The sequence below is a fragment of the Puma concolor genome, chromosome D2 (genome assembly GCF_028749965.1).
Source record: "Puma concolor isolate L17-30 chromosome D2, mPumCon1.1.hap2, whole genome shotgun sequence".
NCBI classification, from domain to species: Eukaryota; Metazoa; Chordata; class Mammalia; order Carnivora; family Felidae; genus Puma; species Puma concolor.
This window is the reverse complement of record NC_141677.1, coordinates 76763506-76788063: the sequence shown is the minus strand read 5'-3', so window position 1 is coordinate 76788063 and position 24558 is coordinate 76763506. Positions and strand designations below refer to the sequence as shown.

The following is a 24558-nucleotide window of genomic DNA, read 5'->3' as shown; positions in this document are numbered from 1 at the left end:
TCCCGTGGCACCTGCATCAGCTCCCTAGTCTTCTGCCTCCAGTCCCCCCACCAATCCCCTGCTCTCCATGTGGTCAGAGGAACCAGCCTCAACCGCAAATGGCTCCCACTGCCTCCAGGATGGTGTCAATCTCCTCAGCATGGTTTGCCAGGCCCTGCTGCCCAGGGCATCCCCATCCCCCTACCTTCTACTCCCACTACACCCTTGCCCACGTCTATACCAGGGTTTCTCAACCTCAATGCCACTGACATTTGGGGTCAGAAAATACTTTGTTATGGGGCTGTCCCGTGCATCGTAGGACGCTCAACAGGACCCCTGGCCCCTACCTGTTAGATGCCGGTAGCACCTCCCCCTAGTTGTGCCAATCAAAAATATCTCCAGTCTCTGTCAACTGTCCCCTGGGGGGCAAAACATTCCCAGGTGATGCTCTATACCTTTGCCCATGAAACACCCTTCTTTCCTTTCATTCATACCTGGTCCCTTCCTCCTCATCACCTTAAAATTTGATTCAGCTGCTTCACCTCCCAGAAGCCTCCCTGGCTTGTCCAGGGTGGTCTAGGGGCAGCTTCTCAAGATCCTCCTCCCGTCTTCCCTTTTCCCTTTGCACAGTTCCGCCACTGTTCCCGTCACATTGCCGCTGACGGACCTGTTGATGTGTGTCACCCTCTGCAGGGCGGGCTCCTCAGGACCCCTGCACCGGGGCACGGAAGCACCGACCTCATGTACTTGCATGAGTACACAGCGCGGTGTGCTTGGTGACCGCCCAAGTAGGTGTGATGGCATCTGATCAGTGGCAAGGGACTGTGTGCAGCCAAGGTATCAGGCTGAGGAACAGGGAAGGGAGAAAAACAGAGTAAGGGTCTAGGTGAAGGGCCTTGTGGGGAATGGCCTGAATAGGGACAACGAGATGTGGTCGTCAAGAAGAGACTGGGCCAAAGCCCAGTGTGGGGCCTGTGGGAGGGGTATCAGGAGAAAGCATTTTGAAGCAGAAGGAAACCAGGTCATGAAGCCCCTTGGATGTGTTCTGTAGCCACAGATGTATTCAGCAGGGTGTAAAATTTGGGCGGCGGGGGGGTGGAAGGTTTTATGGTCAAATAAGTTTGGGAAATGCTTTGTCTGCGGTTAAACAGGTTTCTTTATTGCAGGACTTCTTAGGGCCTTTGAGATGCTCACGTGCCAGGTGAATTTTCACAAGGGGCACATGCAGCAGATAGTGTTGCCCACATGTAGTTGCCCACAGAGCTTCTCAGATGATCAGTGTCCTTCAGCCTACCCTTTGGAATTGCTGCTTAGAGCTGAGACACGCTCAAGGTAAGGACAGTCTGGGTTTGGGGACAATGACTCTGGGGGTTGTTCAGAGACCTGAGGGCCAATGCCGGAGCCTCACCCCTGGCTCTCCAGCACCTGGGCCATCTGCAGAACTGAGAAGTGAAAACGGCTCCTGAGAGATTGTCTACAGGAAGGACTGGGAGGCAGTGTGAAATTTATTGTAGGAAAACAGTCGCCCCATGGGACTGCTTCGACCACCTCCCCCAGGCCCCTGGGCCATAACACATGGTGTGGTTTAAATTCTTTAAATTGAGGAGTACTTAAGGAAAAAATGTTGGCAGGCTCTGAGGCACTTGTAAAACCATCTGAGCTGATGAGGAGTCTGGGCCCCATCCCTCCAGGAAATGGAGGCAGCGCTGAGCAGGGGCAGGGAGGTCTGGAGGGCGGGATGGGGTCCACCAGCAGAGGCTTCTGGTCGGCAGAGAGTGAAACGGTCCCCTGCAGCAGCCCTTGGATGGGCCTGAGGAGCTGGCAGGGCCGAGCAGAGGAATACTTCATCCTCCCTGTGGACCACAGCCAGGCCCGCAGATGCTCCCGGGCACGGTGGCAGGAGGTCAGTGAGGGGCCAGGAGTGGGAAACAGTGCACCACGGGGTGAAGACCAAGGGCTCAAGTCCCAGCTGCATGACCTGGGACGGTGACAGCCCCTCCTGAACCTCCCCGGGCTCAACCATAAGACGGAGCCAACAGAATCACATCACGTGGTAGCTGCAGGGATCAGGTGAGCGTGTCTGCACACAGTGGGTCCTCAACACATGTCTGGGGGAATACAAGCGGGTGGGCAGCCCCAAACTGGGCGCAGATGCAGAGCCGGACTGGCAAAGCTCAGGCACTGCGGAAACCGCCTTTGCTGAGGGCAGCTGAAGACTCTAGCGTTTGAGTGGCCGCAGCATGTCACTCGCCTCCCTGGGCCCTGGCCGCCACCTGGCCACCTCTTGTGTCCCAGAGATGGAAGCCAGCACACACAACGCCTGGGGGGCGCTCAGCTGGTGAGCTGTTGCTCTCGCCCACCTCCCCGGGCCTCTGGGCCCTGCTTATGCCCAAGGCGTTCCTGCTGTTTCAAGAGGTGACCAGGTCAAAAGCCGCACGTCAGCAGCTGTAAGTGTGGGTGGACAGGGACCCCGCTCAGACACGTCTCCTTCTTGACCACTTTCAACCTGAGCACTTCCATAGACGCCAAAGAGGCCTGTGTCTGAAACAAAGCAGGGCAGAGCTGCACAGGGGCCCCGCGGACGGAGCGGGCAGCCACATGTGCCCAGGGCCATGCCGTGTGCAGAGGGAGCCGGCCCCGCTCAGCGTCTGGGGGCATTTTACGAACTGCATCCTCTCATTTCTGAAATGTGCCGACGTACCGCGAGCACTTGCCCATCACGCGGACAGAAGGAGGCAGAAACACAGAGACCCCAAGGGGAGGCAGCGAGAGAATGACAAGTAGGGGTGAGGGCTCGGCACGAGTGGCAGGAAGTGACGCAGGAGACATCTCTGGGTGTGAGACTGCACAGGGATGCCCCCTAGCCACCTGCGGATGCTGGAGATGAGCACCCGGAGCGGGACTCGGTGTGGTACGAGAGACCCTGGCGGTGGGGGAACCGCACACGCTCAGGGCCCCCCGGACCTCCGTAACTCCCGAGAGGGCAGCAAGGGTGTGAGGTGGGACCAGAGCTGCCAAGGACCCCCTGGGACCCTTGCTGAGAACATCAAGATGGGGTGTACCACTTCAAGGGACTTTCATGTCACGGAGTTAAAACCTACACAAATACGCAGAGACAGTGTATGAGCAGGGGAGAGGAGGCCTGATTTCAAAGTCTGAAGGAGCTGCTGTGGGTAGAAAGCCCTGAGGTCACCCTGGATGCCTTTGCAAGGGTGTCGCTGGCTGTCAGAAGGCCACCTGGTGCTGAAGGAGCCGTACGGGACCCGGATTGTTCTGCCCACAACCCTCCCTGTCTGAGTGGAGTCACCCTGAGCAGCGGCCGAAAACCAGTGTAACTGCATCCTGCTTTGGTGCGGCTGCGAAGGGACACCAGCCACGGGGCAGCGCCCCCAAGGCGGCAGGCAGGTAGGGGCAGGGCTGGTCTTTTATCAGGGGCTAGATGTCACATCCGGGGAGTCTCTATGCCTCGTTGCCAACACCCCTCTCTCTCTGACTGAAGCACCTCCCATTTTTCTCCTTGTTTGGTTCTTATCTTGCGAATCACGTGTCATTCAGTGTAGGCCGAGAGAACGGAGTCCACGATGAGCCCATTTGCAGGGACCCTCTGCCATTATCTGGTCAGGTCTCACCCATTTTACAGCAAAGAACACTGAGACCCCGGGAGAGGAGGACCAAGGTCACATGGTAAACTAGGGGTGAAGCCGTTTCCTGATCTGCATGCCTGTGTTGCTACTCCCTGGCACACTCTGTGTGGACGGGTGAACAGCCAGGACCCCGTCACACAGGCTGTGGTAGCCCCAGTCCACCAGCAGCCTGGGACAGAGGGCGTGCCCAGTCCCAGAGGAGGAGGAAGCCACTGCTGGCCCACAAGGGTACAGGACACACCCAAAACTGTGTGGGTACAGGTCTCAACTCAGACTCTTAAGACCTCTAGAAGGTGGGTCTGGCAGGGAGGGCCACGTTTAAGAAACGGAAACTGAGGCCCAGTGAGGGAACATGACTGGATTGCGTGGGGAGAAAAAATGGCACCAGAACCCCAGGCTCCCAGGCCAAGTTCTGAACCAGATGGAGACCACCTTTATCTGTCAAGCTGGGGGTGAGAAGGAACAGGTTCTAGGGAACCAAGACCACCAGGACCGCAGGGGCTGGTACTATTCCTTCAGCATTGGGGTGTGGGTGCTCCTGAGGTAGGGCCAGGTACTGATGGGGTATACTCTCCCATCAGTATACCCAGAACATACTTTAGGATCCTCCACATTCTGTATGTATTCACCCAATGTCGCCTCTGCCACCCCATTTCCTTCCTGCCCACCCCTGGGCCCTTTCCCTCCACACCAACCTCTCCAAACCACGCCCGCTGTGCCCTTTCTTCTGGGCACTCCTGACCCCAGCTGGGCCAGGCCTCCACCTGTCCAGCTACAAATCCTTGGGTATGGCCAGCATGGGGTCCCTGGAGGGGACTGGGCCCCAGCGAGCAGGCCTCCCCACCCGGGCCCACCCGCCTTGGGCCTCACCAGTCTTGGGCACTTGCTGGGGGAGGATGAGATACGGGGTCTCTGCAGCCCCGTGGCTGTGCGTGCTTTACATGTGCTTTACAGCCCCCCACATGGCCTGGCACGGATCCAGGGCCCAAATTCCTCTAAAAGACCTCCCTTTTCCTCTTGCTGTGGGGTTGGGGCAGCCTCTTACCTTTGGGGTGAGGTACTTGGTCATAATTTCCTTCCCTTTCTCCCCCAGTTTTTCATCTGGAGTAACTTCATATTCTGCCTGAAAGAGAAAAAGCACAAGAACAGTATCAGAACTGCTCATGAGCTTCTCATGGTTACACAACCTCAGCGGCCCCAGAGAAGACACCATGGAGGTCAAGGGACTAATCCCTCCTCCACAGGGCAGGAAGCTGAGGCCTGGACTGGGGAGCCGACCTGGCCAAGGAGCCTTGACGTCCAGCCCAGCCTACTTGGCACCATCCGTGAACACGTGCTCAGGGCAGGCCCTCTCCTCTCGGGCTGCACGTTAGAATCATCAGGAGCAAACAGACCACCCCACACCAACCGACAGACCCTCTAGCTGTGAGGGCAGGGCCCCTAGCAGCTAGGGGTTGAGAGCCACCAACTTCGATAAATCACAGGAAGCTCCTGGAAAATAACCAGCCACCAAACGGGAAGGTCCGGAGAGGTTGTCCTGCCCTCAGGTCACTCAGACCTTACAGCTGCGTGACCTTAGACAAATTCCTTAAACTCTAAAATGCAGATAGAAAAAGCACCTACTACAAGGCACTTGTGCAGACAGAAAGTGATAAAGTTCTTAGCCCAGAGCCAGGCACATAATAATACTGCTCAAATGGGGGCGCCTGGGTGGCTCAGTCAGTTAAGCGTCTGACTTCGGCTCAGGTCATGATCTCACAGCTTGTGGGTTTGAGCTCCACGTCAGGCTCTGTGCTGACAGCTCAGAGAGAGCCTGGAGCCTGCTTCGGATTCTGTGTCTCCCTCTCTCTCTGCCCCTCCCTTGTTCACACTCTCTCTCTTAAAAAATAAATAAACATCAAAAAAAAAAATAAAAAAAAATAAATACTGCTCAATGAACAGTTGCATAATTATCACCCCATCATTATTATGCCTTCCAAGAGAAAACATTAATATTGATGCCTTACATTTTGCAGCTTTCAGCTTATAAAATGAACACACAGAGATTTTTCATATGTTCTCATCTGAACCTTAAAAAAGCCCAGATAATGACATGGGAGGCCGGGGGGGCCACTGCCATACCCCTTCAATCGCATGTGAAGGGCAGGAGAGGTTCAGCAGACATGCCCAGGGTCATTCAGGGAGGTAGCAGCCGACCTCCACACCAGAGCTCTTTGTCAACAACACCAAGGAATTTAGGACTCCAGATCGCTGGCCAAGTCAGTGGACCTCCAAAAGACAAACCTTATTTTCCTTGACCTCAAAAGGGGCTCCTTCACTCACATCTGATGCCTTTGCCAAGAGGAGGAAAGACCTCCGGTTAACAAGAAGCCTGGGTAAGCCTGCCTTTCTCATTTAGACAAGAGAACTAATTGCACATTGTTTACAACCATTTCAAAATCCACCACCCAAGGATTTGTCAACCTCGGTCCAAAAGCACAGCTATTTCAAAAGAGACAGAGGAAATGACGTCAACACAGACAGACTGAAACACCGTGGAGCCAGGCGCCCCAGCCCTCCTGGCGCGGTTCAGGGCAACCCCTCAGCCCAGGGCCTAGGGTCCAGTTTCCCCCCAGGCCAGTCCAGAAGAGCCTCCTGGACAAGGGAAAGCACAGGCACATTTGGAAAGCCCACGGATGCAGCCTGGCACACTTGCCCACAACGTGGCTGAGTTTCCTTGTGCTACCGTTTCTCTTCTCACAGAGAATCAAGACTCAGTGATTTTCACCAAGGAAGAAATATGAACACTTCAATCATTTGGATCACAGAGCGATGGGATCGTGGTTCTGGAAGGAATCCGACTCCCTCACTTTTCAGAGCTGGACACCAAGGCTCAGGGAAGGAAAGGACTGACCTAAAATCATACAGCTGGTCACAGCAGAGCCAGGACAGGAGCACAAGCCTCCTGACTTCCATTGGGCCACCCGTCTCAGTGCATGTCCCTGCCAAGGCCAGTGCCTCCACACCTTTATTAAGACTAGTCTCGTGGGATTGGTCATTTCTTGAATTGACTTGATTGATGATTTCGTGAGACTATTTAAGGAGAGACGGTGGCTCTTTCCCCTGGAGTTTTTCCTGCTTTTGTCCCCCCTATGCTCCCCAACAATCCCCCCAAACTAACACATGTGTGCACATCTGCCCTCCCCCCGCCCCCCGGACACACATAGTGTGGAGTAGGTTATAGGCTCACCCAATTTACAGATGAAGAAACTGAGGCTCTGAGAACACCAATAACCAGTTCAAATACAATAGAGTAAGCATGTGAGAGGGCTGGGAACTATGTCTCCAAAGGGGCTCATCATTCTAGAGCACGACTGACCACCATTTTTCGAGGATGAAGAGAGAAGCACCCAGTGTCCTGTTGCTCTGAAAACCCGCCTAGTGGTCTGGCACCATGGGAATTACCCAGACTGCTTTGCAGGGCCCAGGCCCCGGGCAAATGGCCGACCACCTTTCGGGGTAACTCAATCCCATGCAGAACCCTGGATTTGCACTGTCCCAAAATACATCTGTGAAGGCAGCTCTATTTAACCAAATGGAGGCTTGAAGCTCATTAATCAGCCTCAATAACCAGCTGAAAATATTATTGCTCTGGGTACTAAAACCCACGTTAAAAAAATAACATCACTTTCAGGTCAGCTGCCTCCCAGCAGAGGCCCGGCTGGGCGGCTGGGCGCCACAGTTCCACAGGGAGGCAGCCGGGAGCACGCGGGGACAGGCATCCCCAGCCCAGGATCAAAAGGCCTTTCTTTGAGAGTCCATGTCAGGTCACCACCACCTGAAGAGCATTTGTGTTGGGAGGCAGAAAACCAACAGAAGGCTTCCAGCTGGGCTTTCCACACTGATTAAGTCACCTGGAGTGACAGGCCGTGTCTCTACAGTGACCCCCAAGAGGCCTCCGACAGAGAGAAGGCACCATGGCGGCTCAGCTTGGCCGGCAGAGCTCAGGCAGATCACAGCACCAGAGGCAGGGGACCACCCGGGAATCCACTGCTATGGGAACACTCTTGCCCAGGTAGTGGGCAGAAGCTGCTGAAATCAGCTAAAACCAGAAAACATGAGCAGCAAATAAGAGGTTGGGCCAACAGCCTAGAAATTTACAATTAGCGTTGGCTCGGGCAAGGGCACACAAAGACTTCAATGAGAAGAGAGAAAACTACATGCGAGGAATGCCCCTGTGACCTCCATCTGTAAGGGGGTTCCCTCCACCCAGAGAGGGTGATAGGTCTTCTCTCCTTCCCTCACCAGAGGGGACACGAGCCGTCGTCCCTGCTGTAAGGCCCATTTGAAACCTGTGAGCTCAACCCTAACAGCCAGAGTGCCAAAGGGCACCTATGCCGATCCACTTGGAGGGCATTTCTCTTCCCGACGTACATCCAACGGAGGGAGGCACCATTTCATGAGCCTCTGTTCGCACTGTGATTTATGCCAAATGCAGAAATGGCCTTTGTGGAGGAGATGCTGCTATAACACAAAGAGCAAAACACTACGTTAGGTTTAAGGCAAAAAAAATCATTTACAGATCTGTGCCTGCCGAAGAGTATAAACATCTGTGCACATCCTAGTTTATAAACCTAATGTTTCATCCTCTTGGTCTGCTCTAATTACATCATCAATCTCAGAAAATGCCGGTGAAAATATGGCCTATTAAAACACACTTTCCTCTGATGATTTCTAAAAATGCGAGGCCCGCAAGCCAGTAAAAGGGAACCTGCCACGTTTTCAAAGAAGCCGGCACTGGTTTAAAGAGCGGAGGCTGAGCCGGATCCCTCTCGGCCTCTGACCAACTTCAGATGTCACCTCCTCCTCCTGGGAGACCTTCTCCTGCCCCGACAAGAAGATGAAGTCAGAGATGCTATGAGGTCTTGCCACCTCCGGCTGCTGTAATTACCAATGTGGTCAACTTTTCCACAGTCCTCGCGGCAGGGACAAGTGACGTGCTTGGCTGGCAGTGCTGCTCACCACGGCCCTTTCTGGAGAAACACCCAGCTCCACCCACACCGGCCTCGGCGCCTTGCCTGTGCTGCCCGTGTGGTCTGGAGGTCTCCATGTGCCTCTGTGGAATCACTCTCCACCCTGGTGTGGGGCAGGCGACAGGGTGGGCAGTCACCTGCCCACCTGGGCACCATGGTTCCCGGACCCCACTTCTAAAGACCCAGCTGGTGTATGCTGGCCTGCATCGTCCCTTCCCTGGTCCCTGCAGACCTAGAGGTGGCAAAGGCCCTGACTTACCGCATCAGCGCCACTGATGTCCCCACCCTGCCTGGCACTTCATCAGCAGCCCCGCACTCACTCGTGGGTGGGCCTTCCATCTCCTGCCGGGATACTGACTGAACAGTCCTTCAGATAGCTGGGCCCTGACCTTGCTGCTTCTCTGCTCCCCAGCTGGAATGAAGAAGTACTTACAAAGGGGCATCCCCCAGGGGTCTGACGGTGGGGTGGGCCTGGTCAGCCCCAAAGCCTGTATCTACCTGGGCAGAATGTTCTCTGGTCTCCAGCTGCCATCTGAAGAGCCCTCTTGGGCCTAGGTCAGGAAAGGAGTCACTGGCCCCGCCCCCCCCCCCCCAAAGGCAACAGATGGGATGTGACCAGACAAAGAAGGGAGGGAGGAGCTGCCTCCTGGCCATGTAGGAACACAACCCGAGAGTGGTAGCAGTGACCCCAAGGGGACCCCAGACTATCCTCGACAGCACCACAGTCCTTGTGTGCTTGTGCAACATACCCTGGCTGGGGCAAAGGTTAAAAAGAAGGAAGGACCTCTGGGGTGAGGTGACATATTCACCAGCAGCTGTCAGGCTCCCATGGCAAAGGGGCCACACCCTCACCTTCTGCTTATCCCATCGTCCTCCTGACAGCCTCAGCCCAGAGTGGCTCTCTCCCCACCCCGTCCACCACCCCTGGGCTGCCTAGCTGCTGCTCCTCTCTCCCCTAGCCCCAGAATTATTTCTCCATCCTCATTCTCCAACAAGGCTCACTGTGCAAAGGCCTTTCACTCTCCCTATTACTCTTTCAGTTCTAAGGAAGAAGAACATCAACCTAACCTAGTTCGGGCAGAACCGTTATCTCTTAGCTCCTAGAAATCAAGGATGGATTGAATAACCAAATTATGAGGAGAATGAAAATGCAGCCAGGCCTGGACCACCAGGAACCAGCAACGTGAGGGCTTCTGGAACCCACTCTCATCTGTGTGCGTGTGCACGCGCGCGCGTGTGTGTGTGTGTGTGCGCACACGTGCCCACACGTGCCTCGTTCTCTCTCAGTGCTGACTGGCTTGCTCCAGTGGCACATGGCAGTCAACAGCTCTCAATATTTTTATTTTAAGCCTTCTTTACCAGAGAAGGACTTCTTCTCCAGCTTACAAATTCTAGAGAAAGAGCTCATTGGCCTACATCGGCTCACATGCTCATCCCTGCTCCAGAAAACTGTGGACTGTGGGTCACACCATTAACAACATGGCAGCTTCTAGGACAGGAGAATGGGTGGGGTATCCAGGACACTGGAAAATTCCATAGGCTTCTGCTATATGAGCCCATTTTATAAGTGTTAGACTTCTTCAAATGACCCTGATCCCTGGGTCTGGCTTCACCAACTGTTCTGAGGGTCTCTACGTCCATCTGAAGAATGGTTACTCCCCTCCCAGCTTCCTCTTTGGGGGAGAGCACAAAAGTGATAGAAAGACAAGACAAATACTGGGTCTGAATTATAAGAGAAGCAGGATGCTTAACTACTCTGATGAGACACAGCAAATTGTTTTACAAATAATTTCAGAATAACCAGGCATATTTAAAGCCAGGTGATTGCACACTGATTTCAAGTGATTCCCTATAGTCTAATGAATGGCTTGAAGTGCCTTTCAGCATTTCCTGATACAAGATTTCATTCGTTGTAACCTCATAGTTGTAGCTGCCAGTCTTCAAGATGGAGACTTTAATAATCCTTGCCTTCTGCTACTCATGCTCTTGAGAAGTCTCTTTCCATACTGAAAAGGGCTAACCTGTGTAAACATGATAATGGGGCCATGATAGTATGGAATCTCTGAGGCTAGGTCATAAAAGACATTGCAGCTTCTAGCAGGCTGTCTTGGACCACTGACTCTGGGGAAAGCCAGCCATGTCAGAAGGACACTCAAGCAGTCCCATGGGGAGGTTCACATGGAAAACACAGAGGCCTCCAACCAACAGCCACCACCAAGTGCATAAACTTGGAAACAGCCACCAGCCATGTGCATAAACTTGGAAACAGATCAAGCCTTGAATGACTGCAGCCCCAGCCAACATCTTAATAGAACCTTTTAAGAAACTGTGAGCCAGCAGCATCTCGGGAAAGCATTCCAAAATTTTTGACCCACAAAAGCCGTGAGATAGTAAGTGTTTCTTGTTGTTTCAAGCCGCTAAGTGTTGAGGTAATTTCTTACACAGCAATAGATAATGAATACTTAGTTTTCTAAACTCGTGGCTAGTATCACTCACTTCATTGAAATTTTCCTTTATGTATTTATTTTTCAATATTTCATTTAATCAAAAAGCCAGTGCCATGAGGGCAGGCACTTATTTCTGCTCAGCGTGTAGCCGCCAACTGCTAGAACGGAGTATGATATACTGGATATATTCAGTAAAGAAGTGCTGAAAAACTGGTTGAGTATCTGCCAAACCTCCCCTAACCCCAAAGAGAAGAAACCTGCAAAGTTTCAGTCACACCCAAGTGGGGGGATAGGAGGGTTTCAGGTGAGCCGGGATGCCATCAAGGCTCCCAGAAAACAGGTGAGAGAGGCAGTACATCAATCTTCAAGGAGTCCGTGCAAAGACTCTGTTGTCCTGAGGAGGTTACACTGGAACCCTGACCAGATGGCCAAATCCTCTTTGAAACCAAATCTAGTCATGGCTTTGACTCTGGCCACTCTGTTTCTCCGTGGGAGGCAATGAGAGAGTCCTTCTGAGGCTCCCAGAAAGCCCTTGAAAACCGAGATGAAGGCTGAAATGACCCCTGCAGAATTACCTCTGATGAACGATACACACACCATCCTGCGCCCCACCCCCGAATCACCCAGGCCCCATTTTAAGACAGACATGAGTCCCCTGCTTGACTTGAAAAACTCAGACATTAGGACTGTGCAGGAGAGCAGCCTTTCCCGGGGACTACGTCAGAGCCTGACGAGGACGGGTTATTTTTAATAAACTCCGCTTGGTAGGAATTCAACACAGAGGTGGGAATGGTGTGGACGGTGCTGGCTGAGCCAGGGAGCACCGGGGCTGTATGCTGCCTCCTTGGAGTTCCAGGCAGGATGGAAGGAAAAAACATATTTCAGACAAGAATTGCGCCAGCCCTGGAAAACTCAATAAAGTCTTCCTGCGTAAAAGAGGTGTTCCAAAGGCTGGTCATCTGACGTCAAGATGGGTGATGAAAAGGCCCCGCTCATTCCCAGAGATGCAGACAAAACGCAAGGGGCGGGTCGGCTCTAGGAGTGGCGGCCGCGTTAAGACGTATGTAAAGAGCATTTGTCGCATCAACAGAGGAGCCAGACTCACATTTCCTTTCCAGAAAAAAAAGCTCTTGGTACAGGCCCAGCAAAAGGGAGCGTCTGCACGACCAGAATGAAAATGGGCATCCATTGGATTTTTTTTTTTTCTTCTTCTCAAACTGACTATAAGTGTCTAACAAGACACGTGGCTGGAAAATTCCACTGGCTCCTGGGTTCAGCCTTGCCCTGCTCTGCCTCATCAACTCTCTAGATGAGTCTCAAAGCTGGTGATGCCTCATCGTTTCCAAATGGGGAGCAGTCTTGGTCCAGGGCTCAGGCTCTGGTCCTCATCTTTCCTTCCACATTTGTCTCCTTGGTCAGTTTGCCCAGCCCATGGCCCTAAATACCAGCTGTGTGTTGACAAGTCCCAGTCTTCCATCTCCAGCCCAGAACTTTCTCGCAGACCCCAGAATTGAACATTAATCTCCCCTCAATCATCTCCACTTGGGTGTCCGAGAGACCATCCAGCCGCCTGTGCCTAAAATGGAGTTCCTGGTCTTCCCCCAAACGCACCTCCCACAGTCTTTCTCTCCCACCACCCTTCCATCCGATCAGGTCAACACTTTGAAGCCATCCATAACTCTTCTGTCTCGCCCACACTGCATCTGAAAGTACTGTCAACTCTGCCTCAAAAACACGCCCCAAATGCAGTCACTGTCACCACTGCCGAATGCTCCCACGCTGGCTCGAGCAACCATCAACTCTCATCTTTAGTAGCTCCTATCAGAGCTCCTACCTGTTCCAACACAGGAGCCTCAGGGATCTTTTAGAAACCTGTCGGATCATGCCACTGCTCTGTTCAAAATCCTCCAGTGGCTCCCCATTTCACTCAAAGTTCTTTAATGGCACAAAGTTCTTTCATCACCACACCTCTCCTAGACCCCCCTCTGCCCTTGCTCCCTCCACTCCAGCCACAGATTCCATGCCTGCAGGCCGCCACACTAGCTGTTCCCCTGCCTGCCATGCTGTTCCACCACACACTCACCTGGCTAACTCTTACAGAGGGTTCCACAAGGTCTCCCGGCCCAAGGTCTCCCCACCAGCCAGTTCCTTCAGTCTTTCCCTGGAGCCCGCACTCCCTACTAACATACCATTCTGCCAGCACAGCCCAGTACTGAGGCTCGGGTGCGTGCTGGAGGGAGGACCCAGAGCAGAGGGTGCAGCAGCGGGGGGGGGTGTTGGGGAATGCTTCTGAGAGTAGGGTACGAGACAACAAGCAGGCATTCAACAGGCAGAGGGGAGGTGGGGGGCATTTCAGGCATCGAGAGTGAGGGAGCCGGGGCCGAGAGACTTCAGCCTCTGTGGCGGCAAGTCAGGTGGCAGGGCCGGAACGCACAGCTCAAGAAAGACCCAGGCGAAGGTCGAGGATGAAAGTGCAGGTTCGGGGGCCTGTCAGAGGGAGGTCTGGTATTCGGCCTCAGAACGTGGACCGAATCCTGGTATCAGGATTCCACGTATCCTGGTTGTCCATGTCCCCCAGACTTGGAAAATACCAATGTCTATTAGAAATAAGGGCCCATCCATTGGTAATGAGCACCCCTAGTGTCAAACTGTGGTCTCCAAGTACCATTTCCCAGTAGAAGGAACCAGGGCTCCTTGGAGATACAATGGACTCTACGTCTAGGGCAGGAAACATACAAGATGAGCTGTCACATCACATCCTACCACTTAGCAAAGAGACTGTCCATGACTCCTGGGTCTTCTCAAGGGCTCAGAAGCCAACCTGGGGGCCAACAATGAGACCATGGAGAATCAACTACCATGCATCGAAATGCATCCCGTGTTTAAATCCACACCTTCAAAACAAATTGGTTACTACTACAGAAGGGTGCTGGTGAACTGATTTGGTACTTTAAAAGCATAAATACAGGGATAGAATGAACGAACTTTATCAGTGGGTAACCAAACAGTAATTGAAAGGAACTGTCACCCAGTTAGCAAATGAAGAAGGAATGACAAAATTAGAATGTCGGCATGCTGCAACCCCTAATTTATCAACAGATTTAGGCACTGAATACCTAAACCTGCTGCCATCTCTAAAAGAAAGACAAGCAGATAGTAATGTCCCCTGGTGGAAGAACACAAAACCACTTATGAAGTCAGTCCCCCAGCCCCTGCTGGGGGAAAAAAAAAAAAGGAACCTGAATATGATCAGGTTTCTAGATTCAATGAGCAATTTACAAGCAACACAGAGAAACCTATTACATGACACATGGGGTGACAGAGCAGAATTCAGACTATGGGTCACTCTTCTGGATGAACAAGGAGAGATGGTTATAACCTGTCAAAACATGCATTTATGAAAAGTATGAGAAAGTTGGAAATTTAAACACAAATATTTGATGATAATAATTACTTTTTTAGAGCTGCACTAAGGGTATTGTGGTGATGTATGTGTGTGTGTGTGTGTGTGTGTGTGAGAGAGAGAGAGAGAGAGAGAGAGAGAGAGAGAGAGAGAGCCCTTATCATGTAGGGATACCTACTGAAATGTTCACGGGCAAAATATATATGATATTTACTACAAAGTGCTACAGACGGGGAGGACATGGTCAAACAAGACCGGCCAAGAGTTTGTAATTGTTGAAGAAGGGTGAAGGGCGCATAGACTATTCTTTGACTTTACTTTTTACAGTTTGAAACTATGAGAAGTTATGAAAATATTAGCTCTCACCCTCCACCCCACAGAGATTCAAATTAATGAGTCTGGGCTTCAGCTCAGGCACTGGTATTTTTTGAAGGCTCCCCAGGTGTTTCTACTGCTCAACCAAGGTTGAAAACCATCGTAGTCGCTTATGTGAGACATGCTGGGAGCCTCCACTGAGACCAAGACAGAGGTGATGGAGGGAACTGGTCCATGGGAGGCCAAGGAACCAAGCACATGGTCTTTGATTAGATGGAGGAGGAGATGAGGAAGATGGAGAGGTCAAGGACATTGCAAAGATTTCAGGCTTGGGTGACTATGGGTGCTGGTCACTGGAGTAGGGAACATGTCAGGCCTGGTAGCTTTGGGGATCTGGGGGAAGGCGACTTTTGGCAGAGACGCTCAGTGGGCAATTTGGCTTGCAAATCTACAGATCCACATTGAGACCCTGAAGCAGACACAGAAACTTGGGCCCCACAGCGCTGTCCCCCAAACCGAGACAAAGGTCAGGATGGCCGCAGCCAAGGGTGGCATTAGGGCCGCTAGAAAACAGCGGTCTCCCGGGAGCCTGGAAATACCCCACTCCTTTCATGACTGGTCTCCATTCCTTGCCCTCCCACCCACTGTCCACCTTCCTTGGATAGACACCCAAAGGGCGGTCTTCCAGGCTGAGGTGAGAGGCCTTCCTGCACAAGTGCTGAGAAATTCCTGCTCATTCCTACACCCTGTCCTAAAAGCCCATGCAGATCAAGCACCGTTTGTTAAACCAATGACTAGGAAATCTGAAGAAAGTCTCCATATGGTATCAAACATAGCTACACATGCCAGCAGCCGCTGGAGCCAGCAACTGTCGGATTGGCTTGAAATGACCAACACATGTTCATCCCACAAAAGTTCACTTAATGCCTGTAGGTGCCAGGCCCTGTGCTAGGAATCTCAGGGTCCTGGCCTCAGGGAGCTTGCAGTCTAGCAGAGAAGTAGACAGTAAACAGGTACACAAACACAAGCTTTGGACTTTTAGAAAATGGGTTTTCAGCCAAGAGAAGGGGTCACGGAATCCAAGCGTCATCTTGGGGTGTCATCCAAGTTCCTCAGGCACTACCTGGTATACTAACCCAGGATCCCAGAATCAGAGAACTGACAGGGCTTCACTTTAAAGCAGCAGTCACCGAGGCCCAGAGAGGAAGGTGGGTCACCCATGGTCACCCAGCAGGTGCAGACTTGCAGACAAGTCAGTACGCTCAAAGTCTGCGCTGGACATCTCTTGAGCAACAATTTCATTCTCACCCTTATAAACGATGTGGCCTATCTTCTCCTTTGGGCAAACACAATCACTGGTCACAGAGGACCACAGGGCCTCCCCGGGAGCAGGGACTTACCACTGAGTCCAGGAACTGAATGTAACACTCCAGCCCGGGCCTGGTTTCGCAGAACTGCCGGAAAAGCAGCCTCCCAATTGGCTGCTTGTCACATAAACTGCAGTAATCTCTGTCTGGAAACAGAGGGGGAAAAAAAAAGAATGTGGTGAGATGCAGGAGAGAGCCAGGCTGGGCCGTCCAATCAACCCACACCTGGATCCGGAGCCCCAGATGGATGGAGCAAGATGACTGGCAAATTCTCAGGACCCCTTATTTATCTCCAGGCTGTGCAGACTCAGAGGGGACAAGGGCGGTGTAGAGGAAGGACCGGTTATGACCCAAACTCTAGTTCCTAGCTCACTCCTCCTTCCTGATGCCAGATGCCGGCAGTTCTGGGGATGATGCCTCCACGCCTTGGGTGGCTGATCACCCTGTCACACTCCCCAGTTAGTGACTGGATAAGGGTGGCAGGCATGTAACCCAAGCCAGTTCCGATCAGAGTGGACCACAGACTGTGCCTGGGCACACCAAGCAGAAGTGCTCTCTCTCCCTCTGGGTGTTGGGGTGCATGGGGGTGAGGCCAGGGTCTACTTGCCATGTTCTTGACCCTGCAAGGAAAGTTGTTGTGATAATGAGGCTCACGCACAGAAGAGGTCAGAGCTGGGAAAATGACACCCACCACCGTGTCCTCACGGTGTCATGAATCTCTGGATCAAACCATGCCTGCAGCTCAAACCACATCCGAAAAGTTGATTTATGAGCTGATTTCAAAATTACTTATAATCCAAAGCATTTCAAATTATGAAAACCCTGCATCTTCCAGCTGAGGAGCTAGAGGCATGGAAACGAGAAGTGATCAGCCCTCAGCCACTCAGCAGCCAAGAGAGTTCTAAAGAGGAAATGTAGTGTAACACTCCCAGCCTGGACGCCTGGAGACCGGGTGTGAGCCAATGACCTGCTATGTGACTTTAAGCAACTCACTTGCTCTCTAGGCCTCAGTCTTCCTCTGAAAAATAAAGGCACACGTTGGAAGTAAGATGGGGGAGAGGGGATCTTCTGGTTCTTCCTTAATGATGTCAAAGCCTCCACAGGTGATTTCTTTGACCAGAAAGATGCTCAAAGGACTGACTGAGACACGGTGCCTCCTGCCCTCTCAAGCACTGAACACCGGATCTTTGATTGTGCAGCTGCACTAGAAACAGTCAGGTGACCTCAGGAGCAAACCAGAAGGAACGACTGTATCCTCCTCAAATGCAGAGGAGAAGCAAGGGTGGGGTGGGGGGGGAGTTCCTCTGGACATCAGGAACACAATAAGGATATGCATGCAACCATCACATCAACTCACTTTCACACCCAAAGAGCTTTACAGAAAGTAAAGCTCTGACTTGAAAGGAGAGTGGTGGCTGTGAGCACCGGCTCGGGAGCTAAACTGCCTGGGTTCAAACCCCAGCCTCACCAGTCACTGCCTGTGCCCTGAGGCAACTGACTTAATACTTTTATACCCCAGTTTCTCCATCTGTAAACTGGGGACAGTAGTCATACCTATCTTCTAGGACTGTCATGAGGACTAAGACAATGCATAGGAAAGACTCAGAACAGAGCATAACACATAGAAAGTGCTTACTAAACACCATGTCATCATTGTGTTTGTCGGGTTTTTAGTCTGTTCCATCTCCATTCCTTCAAGGAATCTCCGCTGAGTCTGCAAAAATCCAGCCCTGGGTTCCAAGGGAGCCGCCCGACGGGCACATGACCCTGGGCTAACCAATCAGAGCCCTCATCTCCCAGCCACAAGACCGGATGAAGGACGGGCACCTGACTCAGCCCTAAACAATAAGAGGTCCCTGTTTCTGCCACAGTGATAGGTTCAGAAACAGACATGTGACTCAGTGCTAGCCAATCAGAGCCCTCTATCTCCAGGCCGCAATGGTGGTTCAAGGCATACGAGTTGAGTTGGTGGGAGTCCTGTAGAAGTTACAGGAAGGGCACTTGCTTCTCCTTTGGATGCCGAGGTCTCAGGACCAGTCCACCAAGAGCTGCCACAGTTGTCTCTCCCACTGAGCAGTGAGAACCCACAGAGGATGAAGCAGGGGAGAAAGCAGGACTGAGTGCCCAAGGAAGAAACCCCGTGGTGTGAACATCTCAGGAGCCCGTGAAGCCAGCCTCACCGAGGCCAGCCTGGTGCCTGCACATTTATTTACCCGACAGAATGTTGAAGTAATTTGGTGTTGGGTTTGTGTCTCTGGCAACCAAAAGAGCAAGTGCCTAGGCATACAGGCTGGAGAGTTTTACAGCCCACTTCTCCTCTCATGGGTAAACTGGCTGAAGGCAGGAACTGTTTTTGTGGGCAGTCACCAGTTCTAAGTACACTGTGTAAGGCACTCAAAACTTTCTCATTCTCTCCTGAGTGGATGCTTTGATCAACACAGATAGCCACCTTCCAAGTTCCCACTCTTGATCCCTCGTCAAGTGGTTTCGGGGATGAAACTCGCCTTGGACTGCTGCCTTAACTCCCTTACCTTTCCATGCACAGATGGTTCACAAATGGCCACTCCAACAAACATTTAACCCACCTCGATGTGTGCCAGAATTGGTGGGGGGGGGGGGGGGAGGGAACGGGATGCAATCCCAGCCCTCAGGGGGCTTGGATTCTGTTGAACAGGGTGGAATGTGTGCCTGAGCAGACAAGATCCCAAGTGACAGTAATAAAATGTCAAGTTAGATGAGTGTTATCATCAGCCACAGCAGGGAATCTGGGAGGGAGGGAGCTAAGAGGGTGACAGGTCTGTGGCCTGCACCTGTTAGCATGATGCCCTGTAGATACAGCCTGTGTTCTCACTGCCTCCCACTGAACCTGATCCCCCCACCGAGGTGAGGAAAGCAAGCTACCTCATCCTTTCCCGATCAGCCGAACCTCCCCAGCACAGACAGAATGGAAGTAAAGTACCTTGTGTCAAACTCCAGTTTTATTCAGTTATGGCAGAGAGAACCGCATGGCTGATGTGATTTGAACGATGGGCCCCTCCCCATTTCCAAAAGCAATTAAGAGATTTCATGTACCATATTGTGATTCCTTAAGGGTTCATCTGACAGGATTTTTTCTCTCCATATGGCGTTTGCTGTCAGTATGGAAACAAGACTGTTATAAACTCGCAGCACAGTAAACACCATGTGATTCCAACACAAGCTGTCAGCACCTCAGTTCCATGCCTCTCCCAGCTGTACAGAGGATCCCAGGCAAGAAAGCCACTCACTGGAAGCCCGGAAAGAAAGAAAAGAATCGGTAATCATCTATTTGGATTCTTTTCTCAGGCTTCTATAAAGATAAATGGGCTTATCTTCTGAGGAAGCATTGCCACCACCACCACCAAAATCAAAATGCAACATTTGTGGTTCCTTTAGAAATAAAGACGGAGGCCATAGAAGGGAGGCTATGAATTTGGAAAGTGATCAGAATGACAGGAGGAGATGCAAATTGGCAAGTGCAAACCCAAGGTGCTGGTCGCTTCTGCAAAGTCAGACCATACAAGTTGGAAGCACAGGGAGGTCTGTAATACGTCTGCAGAGGGGACCTTTCTTCTCGGTTTCCACAGAAGCCTCCCTGTCATTGAAACCCAGCTTGCAAGGGCCCTGCCCACACCCCTCCTCCGAAGTGTGATCTGTTGGGCTTGGTGGGGAGGATCTTCCAGGAAAGAAGGGCAGAGCTTTTTCTCTCTGTCTCTGAATCTCTCTATCTCTCAGGCTGAGAGAACCCTGGGATGTTACGCACATAGGCATGCACGTGCTGCACACACACACACACACACACACACACACACACATGCCCACTCTTCTAGAAAGTGAAAATCCTGCTTTGGGCTATGTGTCTCATTGGCCCTTCCCTCCAAGCCAGAAAGAAGCTATCATTATTCAAGTTATGAGGGAGCATCGGGCTCCTCTATCCCAAAGTACCCACCGATCATCTAATTATTCTAGCTTTACTCTTGTGGGTCCTTCATTTAACAAACTGTCATCCAAGCTCTCCTGATTTTTGATACAAGAAGGTTCCTTCAACTTTAAGCCTCTCTTCTTGAATTCAACAACTGGGGGGGTGTGTGGAAGAGTGGGAGGAAACATATCTTAAACTTACTGGCCGGTTAATGATCCAGTAATGGGCTTAGCGTTAACAGCTGGTGGTCAGTTGAGACCAAGAATGGGGGTGTGGCCTGTGTGACATGACATCTGACCTTCGCTGTGGTTAACAGAGGTCTAGTGGATATGGCAGGCTGGAGCATATCTAGAGGAAGGTGACTAGAAATGGGGAAGGCTCTAGGCCCCTTATAAGCTCTAGGACAGCGAGCTGTGTCCTTGATCAAAGGGCTGAGTGCCCCAGGGAGAGGCTGGGTTCACCAGCCCCTAGGTGCACACAGGAGTGTGGTGGGAGATAATATGTTGCAAAGGCAGGCTGGGCCCAGGAAAGGGCTGGGCTCCAAGGCCAAGGAGACTGGAATGGATTCAGTGTCCCACCACAGATCATATTAGAGCACATATTATTCAAGTACAGTGCACAGGATGCTGGGCAATGGGGTGGCGAGCAGGGAGCCTGCTCAAGAGCGGTATTAGTGCCCTTACAAAAGAGACTCCTGAGAGCTCCCTCACCTCTTCTGCCATGTGAGGACACAGCAAGCAGATGTGCGTTTGTGAACCAGAAAGCAAGCTCTCAGCAGACACCGAACCTGCCGGCACCTTGATTTCGGACTCTCAGCCTCCAGAGCTGTGAGAAAGACATGTCTGTTGTTTCAAATACCCAGTCTGTGGTGTTCTGTTCCAGCAGCCGGAATGGACTTATTTGCTCTATCATCTCGGGCAAGTCTCTTAACAGGGGCCCAGCCGCCTCACGTCTCACCCGGACATGCTGGGTTAGGCTGAGGCCGCCCGGGGGGATTAGCAAGACGGGAGAGCCCCTGCCCGGTGTCAGCACCTAGCAGGCCCCACATGAAAAGTCGCCCCTCAGACAGATCGCAGCTCTTCTAGAAGACTCAAGAAATGGTGGCTTTTACTTCTCGGAAGGTTCAGAAAGAAAATGGGAGGTAGTCAGTGAAAGGGGACTGGACTCCACATCACACCAAAGAAGGCAAAGGCCGCCCCTCCTGTCGCTGAGCAGTGGACTCCCGGCTGGGAGAGGGCAGGGGCCAGGGCGCTGCCGGCCCTCCTCTGCCTCACTTGGAGCCTCCCTCTCAGAGAGAAGCCACACGTCCCCACAGCACATGGCCGAGGTTAGGCTCTCACAACCCAGTCAATTCCTTCAAGACTCATAACCCCCAGTGGACTCAGAACCAGGAATGATATTGATAGTGCAGATAAATAAATGCTGTCACTGTTTTCATTCTTTTCGAGTGACACGAAATGGGAACATACTTTCTTAATTAAGAGCTGTGGTATGCGGATGCTTGGAGGGCAACCAGATTTTCCCAACTGAAGGCCAGAACACAGGCAGCGAGGACAGCGTGGCTCCCCTCAGAAGGCCACAGACCCAAGTGAGCGAGGCCGCCACCCTCTGCCCCCGGCTGGGAGAGTTGGCCTCTGTCCCTCACGGATGGGGAGCAAGGAGAAGTCACAGCTTGGTGGGGGGGGGGGGGGGGGTTGTCGCTGACTGAAACCTGCTTGGGACTGTTTTCACTGTTGCCCCAGGCGCTCCTTGAACTTGGGCCAATGAAAATGCACGTTCCATTTCAGAAGTAAGAGCAAGAAAGGCGGCTTCCTGAGGAAATGGAAACGCTAACACCGGAGCCCTTGGAAATGAAACCACATGTTTATTGTACATGAGGGGTTGGAGGGTGGGGGGAGCCCCAAAGGCGATTTCTGGAGCCATTTCTACCAACTGGAGGTTTATATTACTTCATTTTGTTTCATTTTGTTTTATTTAACATTGTTTTTTCCAAAATACCAGGTTTTGGGGGTTGGTTTTGTTTTTAGGTTTTTGGTTTTTTTCGGGGGGTGGGGAGGCGCTGATGTGTCCTAAGGTAATTTAGGAAAACAGATGTGAGGAGAGTGGATTAGGCAGGGGCCACGAGCCCTTCACTTTGCCATACCCCAGGTCTACAACAATAAACAGAAAAGTGATTTGAAGAGAGCTTTCTCTTAAAAATTCCTGCCAAAGCTGGAAAAAACAATCAAGTGCTTGCTCTAAGGAAAAAGCTCTCTGACGTTTGAAAGGCAAGATAGCATCATGGATAACGGCAATTCCTCACAGCCCACCTCTTGGAAGGAGCAAGAGAGGGGAAGGGAAACATTTGGTATTTGGTCAGCTGAGCGGGTTCCTATTGCTTCAACAGAGATGTTTTTATGTGAAAAGAAAATGACATATGGCACATTACACAAACACACCCAAGCCAAGCCCCATCTTCCTGGGCCTCTTGTCCCCCTCATTCTGGTCTCGAGTTTTACTGCGAGTCTGGGAAAGAGCCGGGGCTGAGCTGGACAGGACACAGAGCATATGCCGTCGCCGCAGGGCCCTCTGGGCAATAATGGGGCCCCAGAGTCAGGCAATGACCTTTCCCTTATCCTCAAGGCCAAGAAAAGCAAACAATTTAGATATTCCCTTGCAGTGGTGATGAAACCAAGAATTGGGTGGGGGAGCGGAGGAGTGGGTGGTGCAGGTGGACCCAGGGAGCAGCCAGGTGGACAGAGACACTGTGCAGGCAGTGGCTGGGATGAGGGTGGCACGTTGGAAAGAGTCGGGGGCCGAGCTGGGACCCGGGTTCCAGGCCCGGCTCCTCTACCTGCCACCACCAGATGAGAGTCCCGAACCACTGTGCTCCGAGCCCTCTTCTATGCTGTGAGCCCACTGCTCTGTGACTGGAAGCCTTCCTTCCACGCTAACACTAGCTGAGCGTGGCAAACCAAGGGCATTAGCAGGAAGGCCCCCGGTATATCAGCCGTGGTAGCTCCTGAAAAGCTCCCGGCAGAACGGAAGACATGCCGATGTGTGGCCTCTGGTTCTTTCTATGTGTCTAGATTTTCAGTATTTTTGCAAACGAGGGGAAAGCACCTGTTCTAAAAACACAGCTACAAAATCACTGAGACCAAGAAGGCCCTTGGAAGCAAAGGAGCTGTAACCACCAGACATGTCCCCCTTTTAGTTGCAGGACCCGGGTCACACGCAGGTGCTTATGGGCACTCCGTGTTCACCCCGAGTGGCCTGCGATGCAACCTTCTGGAGACTGGTGCCAGGCCTGCTGTGGCGCTGGCCACCGGGACAGCCACACCAATGGTGGACGCTGTCCCTCCCTTGTGACCCAAGGCCCTCCCTTGCCCCACTCTGCCCACAACCAGCCCGAGGATGCCATTCTCTACAGTCGCATTCTTTCTACCAGCTCTTTTCTCCTTGAAAAAAAAAATTGCCATGCAGATACAGGCAGTTTTAGGAACCGAAACACCCAGGCCACACCCGGGCCAACTGCATCAAATCTCTGGAGAGGCGTCAGCGGTTTTTAAAGCTCCCGGGGTGATTCCGGCTCTGTGTTAACTGTAAGGTCTGAGCTCACATTTTAGCCCCAGCCCCTGGAGCAGTGCCTGGCTGGAGCAGAAATGCAGGTGTATGTGTCAACAGACAAAAGATGGAACCAGGGAATGAACAAGTCAATGTGACGTGGAGGCCACTGGCTGCCAAACAGGGGAGTAGACGTCTCGGGCCCACACCCCGCCCCCCGACACCCCCCCCAGTGGTTGATCTGCCAGAAATGAAGGTCCCCCTGTAGAACTAGAGGACAGAGTCGTTCCTAGCAGGGCTTCAGTCCAAGAGAAACAAAAGGGCTCAGGGTGCCCGAGCTGAGGCAAGGCTGCATGCTATGCTCGGAGGGGACACCGGGGTGGGTCCAGAGCCCCCAGAAGTGAGGTGGGCCTGAACGTGGGGTCCTGCTCGACCCTGCTTTCCGGAAAGCTCAGCCAGAGCCATAGGAATGGGGCCAGGGGACTGGACTTTGCCTCCAGCACCTTCTCTGACCCCTCTATGACCTCAGACCCATTATTGTTATCCCTGGACCTTGGTTTCCCCTTCTACAAAGTGAGCCTGATGAATGAGCGGAGCTTAAATGAACTCCCAATTTGGCAGTTCCTGTGAGGAGCCTCGTGGGGATGGAGACACCACGGGGCACGGGGCCTTTCTCCAACATCGGAACTCCAAGTAGAGCACACAACCTTCGGGGGCCTGCAGCCCACAAAGCTGCCTTCCCGCCCACATCTGCACTGTGACCAGCGCAGGAACAGAGCAAGCACACGCTTAGAGGCAAAATGTCCAGAAGGCCCAGGAAGGGTGCTGTCTGGGGGCCGGGAGCCCTGGTTTCTATCAAAGCCCACTACACTTTGCCACGAGGCCCTGGGGTTGTTACTCCCCGCTCT

General features: G+C 52.4%; 1 protein-coding gene across 2 annotated transcripts in view; it reads right to left on the bottom strand.

The window, feature by feature from the left end:
• The window catches only part of GRK5 (G protein-coupled receptor kinase 5), a 217941-nt gene that overhangs the window by 54814 nt on the left and 138569 nt on the right, over window positions 1-24558 (bottom strand). For both annotated transcript variants that reach the window (XM_086680996.1, XM_086680997.1), the window contains 2 exons: window positions 16201-16313; window positions 4669-4746 (listed from right to left, as the gene is read on the bottom strand). In XM_086680996.1, coding sequence (XP_086537122.1) covers window positions 4669-4746; window positions 16201-16313 — 191 coding nt within the window. The remainder of the gene's footprint in view (window positions 1-4668; window positions 4747-16200; window positions 16314-24558) is intronic.